Source organism: Oryzias latipes, chromosome 11 (assembly GCF_053564925.1).
Source record: "Oryzias latipes strain Hd-rR chromosome 11, Olatipes_Hd-rR_3.1".
Taxonomy (NCBI): domain Eukaryota; kingdom Metazoa; phylum Chordata; class Actinopteri; order Beloniformes; family Adrianichthyidae; genus Oryzias; species Oryzias latipes.
The window spans coordinates 1,113,050-1,123,626 of NC_136247.1; the positions used below are offsets into that span (position 1 = coordinate 1,113,050).

Genomic DNA, 10,577 nt, shown 5'->3' on the forward strand with positions numbered 1-10,577 from the left:
TTTCAATCTCCAGTATTTAAATGTGTTTGAGAAACAGGAGTTTCTGATAACATCATTGTGTTCTGGTTGTTGTCCATCTATCAAGCCAGGAGTTTGAAGTGATGTTAAAGACTTCTCCCATAATTATTTTATCTGTTGCATGAGCAATTTTCCATTTTACCAAAATCTTAGCAAGTTTTTCCAACATATGCTTTTAAACCTGTTATGGACTCAAAGCATTGTTTTCATATTTTCTGGACTTCTTGAGAGAACCCCGTGACAAAACTCATCATTGTCAGCTAGATTTTTGGAATTTACAAAGATTTCAAGCTCACTTGAGCACCTGTGAGCGACTGGAAGGAACTTGTTTTCATTATGAACAAAGCTCAACTTTAGACCTGGTTGAAATCCAACTGCTGGGACTCTGCTACTTCCAGTCACAAAGGTGATTATATGTCCAGGATTTCCATGTCTGAGAAATGTCTTCTCTGCCTCTGTCAGCTTTCTGCCATGAACACATTCTTCAACCAATGAATTTCAGCCTAGACTTGCATCATAGCATTCCAACCCCTTAGCTAACTGATCGTAGCAGCTCTTTTGTTGTAGTAGAACATGGACAAGTATAGCATTTTTAACAAATGCATCCTTGTTGTCCATGGTAACAGGGTTTAGAAGACCTTCAATGTGGTACCTCCATGACTCACAGCATTGTTTTGCTCGATGCAGCTGATCATCAGTTGTTGCTTGATCAATCTCAAAGTGTGAGAAGGAGAACATGTGTTTATGAAATGTCATCAATTTGTATTTTAATTGCCAACACCCTCCCTGACACTGCATGGTAAAAATAGTTAGAAAATTAAGGATACAATTGAAGACAGAGTTTAATCACCGTCATAAACATACTGTCTTGAGGCTGTCTGAGTTCCACATCAGCAACATCCTCTGGAGAAACGCAGATGTCAAACATACCTCCAGTCAGCAGGTAGTCCAAGACAACAGAGGAAAGGAGAGCAGGACATTCTCCACCTTGAACTATGATGGCACATCATCTGACCAATAGTGCGGTAGACTCGATTTTGTACGTATGAAACATTTAGTCTTGGAATGAAGCCATTAGGGGACTCTGCAGATCAAATAATATATGTTCATGTCAGCTTTAAACAAACTTATTTTATTAAACAAAAATGTTCTATGCATTCTGTTAACATAAATCACTCATTTAACTAATGAAAATCAGAAAAGAGTTCACCCTCAAATGCCCCACTTTCTTGGAAAAAGGCTTTTACAAGCAAGCAAAAGAATTCTCGATGGAGACCTCCAAGGTCTTCTGCTTCTTCCGTGGTGTTTTCATCACTGGCAAATGTTACATACAGCATATCTGTGCTTTCAACAAATTTTGGTCGCCTGAATTGTCGGATCAGATCGCAGATGTCCACACATTTCTTCGGCTGACGATGATTTACCGAAATCCTTCAGTAATACCCATACCCGCAAAAAGAAAAAAAAAAAAGCTAAATTGGACGAAAAGAAATGTAAATGAACTGGTTTTTCAACCAAATCCAGGATAAAACATACATGAAATCAGATAAAAGAGTGCCTCCTTGTTCTGTCTCATGTTCTCCATTTGTGACATCTGCCTCCATTGATTCATATTGACCCTTAACATTAGATTGAACATGTTGTAAATATCAAAAACAATTTACAACAATAAATAGTGTCACATTTAAAGATGTTACTGTGCTTATGTGACCACATGCCCTCTTACACTTGCAAACCCCAAATGGAGACTGGATTTGATAGTAGTTAAAAGTATACAATTTATTAAAAACTTGACACTAGTTCCCTAAAAGGGAAGGTTAAAATAAACTAGGACAGTTGGAGCGCACTCCAACCCTGCATGAGGGCGGCTGCCTCCAGGATCTCAGCCCCACTGCACCGGTGGGTAGCCAATGAACGATGCCAAGGGGGATCTCCAATCTAAACCCTCACCAGGAGTACCTGCTCAGGGCCCCAATACACACAAAAACACACCACAACCCAAACAGTAATTAAAAGAAAAATACAAAAACAGAAGAGGTGCACCTGAGCAGGACACCACTAATTTATGGGCCGAAAACAGGGGGGTCCCCCTTACACAATACCACGTATGGCACCCACCAGCTACCATAAGGATAAAGGGAGGAGGCAGCCACCTTCAGCCAGGTCCAACCACCAAGACACTAAAATGAGCACAAAACACAGTTTAAAAATGGATAAAAGCAAGGGTGTCAAGCTTGATTAAAACATTAAAAACAATGACTAAAAACACTAAGCAAACCAGCAGTGCCAACTCTGCTGGAAAAAGACAAATAATTTGGTTCTCCCTGGGACAAACACATGTTTACAAACCCTTATGTTACCTCTCATGCCCCAGGGTCAGAACTCATGCCACCACCTGTTAATATAAATACAATTTAAAATGTTGCAAACTCAAAAGCTTAAAAAAACTTTAGAAGAAGGGGTCCACATGTCAAGATCACTCACCAAGGCCAAACCAGGAAACCAGCGTCTAACTGGGACTCCCACAGCTGCTATCTATCAGCCTCATGGGCCAGTCACAGCTCAACAGACAGGTGCTGGCCATGAATGTTAATCTATGGTACACCATAAGGGACAACTACCACCCACAGCCCTGTCTGTCACAATTAGTTATGTTCATATCTAAATAATTTCAACAAAACTTGCAAATAGTATTACATGAACAAAGTTTACCAGTACTATCAAGCACACCTGTGTCGGCATTTCAATTTCAGCCATGATGTAAAGAGAGGTATTTGAGCAAACAAAAGAACCCCCCCCCCCCAGGGAAAGTTGGGTGTGAAACTGGGCTTCATTAATTTTTTGCACCCTTTTATTGTGCTCAAAGGGAGCCGGTTTAGCTCGTGCTGGTTTGCGGCGTCTTCCGTCCATGAAACCAGGGTTCGACTCCGGGCTGCTCCCTGTTCCCTTCTCTACCTCTGAGCCGGTTCCAAGCCCAGTTTGAGAAGGTTGCGTCAGGAAGGGCATCCGGAGTAAAACATTGCCAAATTTACCATGCGACTTGTTCGCTGTGGCGACCCCTGATGGGAGAAGCCGAAAGTGGAAGATTGTGCTCAAAAACTGAAAAGGGAAAACATCATGCACGGAGATGCCAAATGCTCCTCTGAAGATAGCAGAAATGTCTTCTCTGAGCTGATCTTCAGACCACTCTGTGGTAAAGGAAATCTTTCCAATTAGAGCAGCTTTGTAATGGCTAACCGTGACGAGACAGACCCAGTCGCTGGAACCCGGAAGGAAAACACAGATGAGTTATGGGGTAAGTAATAAAGTTTATTTTCTCTTGGTCCTGGGTGGTAGTTGGCGTAGCGGGAGACCAGAAGATGGCTCGTGGCGTGGCTGGAGGTTTGTCCGTGGCTCGTGGCGTCACTGGAGGATCCGACCGTGGCTTGTGGCGTGACAGGGAGTTCGGCAGAGGCTCGTGGTGAGTCAGGAGGTTGGCTGAGGCTTGAATCGTGACAGAAGGATGTAGAGGCTTGGATCCGGGAGAGCTGATGACTCAGGCGACCACCCGTGGTAATGATATCCTGGGAACAAGACAGAGAGCGTGACTTAGGCAAAGACATAAATAAGTGGACTAGAAAAACTTGGCGACCAAGCTATGCACCATCAGGGGCAACGAACTGGCGATGAATACTGGAGCTGGATCTCCTTTTGAAGGCAGGCAGGTGATGAGGTGAGTGGTCACAGCTGTGTCGCATCAGGAGCCAAGCAGAGAGGGGAGGGGGAGGAGAGCTGACAAAAGCACCACGACAAGCTTGAGCTAAGCGACTTCGATTTTCTCCTCTAGGTATGACGAAAACTGATTCCCTCGGAGAAAATGGCAAACATGCAACGTCTTTTGTAAATGTTTTCACATTTTTTCTTTGCTGACATTCTGATTTACTTCTTATTGATTGAAAATATGATGGAAAAGGAACCTGTTAAGAATAGAGGACACAATATTTATTCTTAAAAATTAACAAAAATAGATCAAAGTTAGTGGGTTAGCAGCAGTCATTACTAAGGTATAAACCAGGGGTCGGCAAACTTCGGCCTGGTGGCCATATGCATCCCTTAAAAACAATTAATCAGGCTTGCTAAACTGTAATCAATTATACCAATGATCCTTGTTGTTTTATTTGCCCTGTAATTCTGGTGTCTACCCTTTTGTTACACCCCTATCTAGGGGTTGGTAAATGGATGTAACATAAAGGTAAAAAGGAAAAACTAAATTCACCAACGACTCAAATACTCTCACATGACCCAGGCTAAAATTAAACTGGGAATTTATTTACAATGAAAAACTCAAAACTATACAAAAACCACCAAACCTAAATTACAAGGACCAAATCCTCTAACAATGTCTATCAAATGCTCTGCTGCTGCCAGCTGGAAAGGGGAGACAGGGGGAGAGAGGGTTTCCAACAGATGATGTGGCAGTTTTTAAAGCTGCTGCTGGAAGTCCACAGCCAATCAGGTGCTCCGGACACTGTGGAATCCAATCTGCACACTATAGGAAGGAAAGAAAAAGGAAAGACTGAACCTCCCACTGCAGCAGAAAACGAAAGATAACAGGTACAGAAAAACACTCCAAATATACAAATAAAAAAATATTACAGCCACAGCCGTAACAAAATATGAATTCATCCATCTTCTTTTAGGAGCAGAAAGTTATTGGGCATTCATGTGGTGTTGGAAGATGTTGTCCTCCGACATTCGCGCATGTTTTCCCAGTCGGAAAGCCTTTTTTCCCAATCTTTTCAACACCCCATGAACTCAGCATTTCTCTAATTTTGCGTTTTTCTTTGACGGACATCAACCCATAGGTGCAATTTGCACAAAAATGAGAACAAAAGCCAAAGCTTTGAAATAAAAAGTCTAAAATATTCTGTTTTGAAGATATAAAGTTTTAATCAAGGTTAAAACAGGTTTTTGTCAAAATTCTACGTTATTTCTTTCTCTTATAATATGGATTACCAAAACACTCCACACCATCTATGGCCCACGAGTCGAAAAGTTTGCCCATCTCTGCTTTAAACTTACAGAGCTCATATGAACATAATTATATATATGGTAACTAAAAATAATCTGTTCAGCGAACAAATAAAAAAACACATTAAAAGGTACATTTTCACAACATAATTGATCGTAATTCTACTCATTAAAAGTAAATAAGTCAGTCAGTTCTTACCAATCTCTTGGATGTGACAGCCCCTGCAGATGTGGCTGAACTTGTGGATGCCATGGGTGGCGGCAGAATGTTGACCTGAGGTGGGCGGTGGTAGAAAAACAATCATATGGATGTTTTGTTACATTTTACAAATCAGTTCAAGACTAAACTATAAAAATGAAAAAGCAACAGCCGTAAAAAATGTCATGACTGTACTCAATAGAAGAAAGCTGATGTTCTTACCGGTCTGTGTGAAGCAGCTGAGCTTGTGGATGGTGATGGTGTGTAAACCTGTAGAGTAGAAGCATGAAACAGAGAAAGATTACATTTAAACTTAGTGATTTCTAGCAGATAAGAAAGATCTGTAATGAGAAAGAAGACAAGCAATAAATAAAAAGACCCCCCCCCCCCCCCCCCCCCCAAAAAAAACCCCCAAACAATGAATTTGAGTTACAGTGATGTAAAGTGCCATAAAAATACCACAGACATACATAACATAACAGGCCTACTCAGAGATATTTTTCATCATTATGTGTCAAGGAAGTTGCAAAATAGCATTACATTATTAAGCTGTAATGTCAAGAAATGCCTTGAATAGCGTTAGCTAAAACAATTAAGACTAGCTTGGAAAGCTGTTTAGCTAGCAAAACATCAATTTCCACAATAAAGTACTATAGACCTTTCTTTTTTTTACATTTCCACTTACCAGATTTGCAGCAGCAGGTGTAGGGGCAAAGATACCTTGCAATGCAGCTCGCACTCCTGAAACAATGGCCGTCAATATCCTCAGGTTCCAAGGAGTTTGCCATGACTACGATTGAATTTTCCTCTGAGCACTGGTCCATGCGGTTAGGGGCGTGGCCACATTAGCATATTTCAATCGTAGTCAGATAATGTAAAGTCGATGTCAGATAATGGTCTGCAATGTACATCCAGTGAGTTAGAGTCATTTCTGATCCTAAATGCAGTGAAACACATTAAAAGTCCAGCTTATCACCCTGCATCAAATGGGATGGCTGAAAGGTTGGTCCAAATTTCAAAAGGTCCTTAGCCAAAAAGAAAGGCTGCTGGTGGTAAATCGCTTAAAGATTGTGTTTCTTTACAGTTATTGTAAAATGCCACACACTGTGACCACGAAAACACCTACAGAACTGTTTTTAAAAAGACAAGTTCACACAAGATTGTCGCTAGTGAAACCTGAAGTTGCTAAGTGCTCTCTACCCCGGCCTGTTGCATCAGCTCAAAAAATGAGATCTTTCTTGGTAGGTCAGAATGTGAGAAACTACAGGGGAGGAGAGAAGTGGTCGAATGGTGTAATAACTAAAGTTTTGGGTCCTGTGACCCAATTTGGTGTATGTAAATGATGGTAAATGTGTAAAAAGACATGTAAACCAAATGCTGACTACAACCCAAAACAACTACCCCTGGCTGCAGCCTGAGGAACGCTCAATGTCTGCCCGAATGCTGTGGAAAGCTAACCCCGCCCACATTACGCTGTGGAATGCTAATCCCGCCCACACTGAGCCGGTCTTCTTCGCATTTTACAAGTTTCCATGTGCTATATTGCCACCCACCAGATTAGGTAAATTATACCCCGATTTCCGTCTTCTTATATGCATTTTTAAAAGTTTCCATGTACAATATTAGGGAGTTAATCGAATTAAGGCTCAAAAGCAGTACTTTTTGCTTGTCCTCACGGACCCCGAAGAAGTATGTGTGGCCGACTTTTATCCTTGGACGCACTTAGAATACGTGCGGGGAATGGAGCAATGTGCATCTTGGTTGCATGTATTACGAGCGGCAAACGTGAATTTCCATCGGTTTTTGTGTTTGAAGGCACTTAAATAAATGCAATTAACAGCCTTTAGGATATGTACAATCGTGTTTGAGAATTTTATTTTTAGAAAAATGCTCCCTTTTACCCCTTGTGCTATCCTAGGCACTTTACCATTGGGAGTTGGGTCATCTAGACCCACTAGACAGTGCTCTGAACCTTTTTTCTTCAATGATTTGTGATCTTCACTGGTGTCCATGGATTACATGAAATCTTTCCACCTTTATCCACCTTTGTCATGGTAGGGAGAACACGTCAATGGAAGGGGGGGTCATCTAAGATAGCACAAGGGTAAAGCTGCTAAATTGAATTTTTCTCAGAGTTCTACTCCGATCATCTTTTGATCTGTATTTAAAGCGTTCCCAGTGGTCTTCCAAATATGATTATGTCATTTTAAAACAAAAAAAAAAACAAATAACAAAACTGACGTTTTCAAGGACAAACTTTGTTTTAGAGCAGCAGGGATTCCTAAGAAATTTGCCTTTGACTGTTGCAGAAGTAAGGAACTACTACTACCCTAGTTTACAATCATTCCTGCTACCTTACAGCCCCTCACAACCTCAGGCTACCATTAGTGGTGCAAAAAAATGGCAGCAAAATTGGAGTAATACAGCCATGAAGTTTTGATCCAGATTCCCACTTAGGCAAGGAAAACAGAGACATTTATGAATCTATTTGACAGATACATCAAAATGGAGCGGCTCAGGGAGGTTTTGGTCCTCCCATTTTATCTACAGCATTTTCATCTGCTCCTGTTTTACAATGATTTCAATACAGACACACTGAGAAACACAGTTTTAGCCCCTAAATTCTTGCAAAAAAAATGCAACAAGAACATTTTAAAAACACCGTTTTGATTGGTCTTTAAAGTTGATCAAAATACAAATATTCCCAAAGGATCTGAATCTGAGAAAATCCAAACCCATTTGCTGTAACTACAGGGCTGATCAACGGCCTTTTTTCAGGTGAGCAGCATGAAGACAGAATGTGAGGGGTGATGGAGAAAAACCACTTCATCTTTGGTTGAAGCTGTGGGACAGAAACCCTGATCAAAGCTGTTTTTTTTTTCAGGAAAATGCTGTTTGAAGAAACAAAAACAAACCATGGATTTGATGGGTTTTCGTTTCAAATGCTGATTTGTTGGTTATGTGAAGTTTGATGTTTGAAAATCAGAAAAAAGACTGATGAGACGATTCCATGTTTTGGATGACCTCTCCTGTACATTATGTCAGTTTTGCTTTTTTTAGACTAACAAACCAAACTTGCTTTGTTGTCACCTCTGGTCTTAATCCACTAGGTGGCGCTTTCTTTTCACAAACCTACTTAGATGTGTTTGTTATTGTTTCAAACCCACAAGCTGGCCTTTTGTACTAAAATCACCTCAGAACTTTGTTGTTGGTGGAGTTGTGCTCCTTCCTCATTATTTCTTTATTCCTTCTTTAATCATGCAAGAAACTGCAAACAATTTCTGTGGCTTTCTCAGCAGCTCCTCTGTTTGCAGCCCAGATGGTGGTGCTGACTCCCCATACCTAAACGTAGCGGAGAGCCCACGCGCTGCTGCTCTCCTGATGGACAGGAAGGCATTACCTCATTCACTGCTTTCATTCCTTCAGGTAAAAATAGACAGATTAATTCCTGAGCTTTGATGAGAGAAACCTTCAGAGGAGGAGTTGAGGCAGAGAGAGGGACAGCAATGGAAGAGAGAGTCCAAATGGATCGTTCTGCTCCAAATCCAATTCCTAATAGCTGGAGGAAGCAGGAGAAAACAGAAAGGGGGTGGGAGGTGTACATATCACAATTAAGACCTGCCTTGGGGGGGCTTTCAGAAGAAGCTTTGTGTAGAGGACGTCATTGCAGCCCCTCTCCCCAGTCTCGAGTAACCCAGCACATCACACTGGGGGAGGAGGGGGGCTAACTTGTTCAGTGTTAGAGGAACTTAGAACAACAGTCTTACAACACTAAAGTCAAAGCTGGACCTAACCCCAGTGACTGTTCACAACCGAACAACACAATGCCCCCCTTACGCCAGCATATGACTGCAGTTCGTTTGATGAAAACCTTTATGGAAGGATGAGCTGTCAATCACAGCTGAACATCTCTGGAAAGTGTTTTTTCCTGGGAAAAACAGCGTGTCAGCAGATGAAGTTAAATTTCTTCATTTCAGACAACAGTTTTCCACTTTTTTTTACCTGACAGGAAGTAATGAAGGATGAAATGTTCGAAATATAACAGCATTTAAATTGTTGAAATGTCCTTGTTTAATCTTAGAACCATCTCCAGAAAAGCAGCCATTAGTCAAGCTTCCTTCACCTAAGAAATTGCGCAAATTAGATTTGCCATGATTTAGGATGTACCTTTCTAATGTGAGTACATTCTTGCAAGATACAAGTAAATAAGTAAAAATGTGAGGCTTTCCAAATGCTTGTAAACACTTCCAACCAATCATCAGCGGAGGATAGGGGGGCTGGAAAAGCAGCAGCGAAACAGGACTGATCTGCCTTCTGCTGAAAAGGAAGCACCTTTAAATAAAGAATTGATCTTTTATTAAGAAAACACATGATAAGATTTTTACCTGCATCTCTTGGATGTCTCCATGTAATGCAGAGACAAGGCATCACCAAACAGCATCACTAGGATCTGAAGATGCTGCCATTCATGTGAGCAGAAAGCAGTCCGTTCCCCTGCCCATCCTCCACAGCTGTGGGACTCATCCTCCAGCTTTGCAGTCACTGGAGCATGTCAGCGTCCATCTTCACGGAGAACGCTGGCACTTTTCCATCTCATTATGCATGTATATACATACAAACAAACAGAGCACGCTGAAAAAAAACACAAATGGGCAATCAAATAGTTGGACGCATGTTGAGAACAGGGACAGAAGGGGGCCAGCGTGAGAAGTGAATTCGTGAGCTGGCATCTGTCTCCTTGTCTTTTTCATCTGGAAGAGAAAACATCTGCTATGCAAACATCTCGCTTAATGTTTCCGCTGATAAAGAAAAATCCCAGCTTTCACTTTCACAGAATGATCAGGGGATCACTCATGGGTTTTCTAACACCCCATCTGACTATTTCAGAATTTCTTTTCTATATCCATATTTATTTTTTAAACTAAACTTTCATCGTTTCCCCAAATGCCTTGGGATAATTATTTATGGAATACCAAAAACATGTTTTGTCTATTTAATTCTGAAACATTCATTTGATTCAGAAAAACCTTACATTTAATTCAAAGTATTTAGGCTTTGACTTCATTTAGAAAGCTAAAACACTAACTGAATCGCTTTTACTATTACACATTAAAAGAATTTCTTGGAAAGACGTTAAATTATTGGTCTTTATAGAATATTACTCCCAGGGGAGTGTTCCAAAAAGCAAGTTGAAACTAACCTGACTTTAACCCTGAACTCTTGCGTAAGTAACCCTACACTTGCTTACTCTGTGTATGTTGGTTCCAAAACACAGGTTATGAGTTTGCTTAACCCTTGTACTATCTTAGATGACCCCCCCTTCCATTGAGGTGTTCTCCTTACCATGACA

General features: G+C 41.0%; 1 protein-coding gene across 2 annotated transcripts; it reads right to left on the bottom strand.

Moving 5' to 3' along the window:
• Positions 1–32: 32 nt before the first annotated feature.
• Positions 33–9,856, bottom strand: LOC144995093 (uncharacterized). Of its 2 annotated transcripts, XR_013658730.1 has the most exons (5): positions 5,913–9,856; positions 5,450–5,497; positions 5,228–5,302; positions 3,662–4,546; positions 33–3,581 (listed from the first exon to the last, which is right to left on the bottom strand). XR_013658730.1 is itself a non-coding variant. In XM_078954526.1 (4 exons), the coding sequence occupies exons 1-4, from the start codon at positions 6,049–6,051 to the stop codon at positions 4,404–4,406; spliced, it is 405 nt and encodes a 134-aa protein (XP_078810652.1). In that variant the 5' UTR covers positions 6,052–9,856; the 3' UTR covers positions 33–4,403. The 2 variants fall into 2 exon arrangements, 1 of the variants encoding a protein (XP_078810652.1); XM_078954526.1 differs by having other exon boundaries at positions 33–4,546.
• Positions 9,857–10,577: the final 721 nt, after the last annotated feature.

Bases quoted from the DNA above. Each gene is read 5' to 3' on its own strand.
- LOC144995093 (XM_078954526.1), bottom strand. From the start codon at position 6,051: ATGGACCAGTGCTCAGAGGAAAATTCAATCGTAGTCATGGCAAACTCC. The intron at 5,303-5,449 runs GTAAGAACATCA...CGCCCACCTCAG, and splicing joins CAGCTGCTTCACACAGACCG to GTCAACATTCTGCCGCCACC. The intron at 4,547-5,227 runs GTAAGAACTGAC...TCCTTCCTATAG, and splicing joins CTGTCACATCCAAGAGATTG to TGTGCAGATTGGATTCCACA.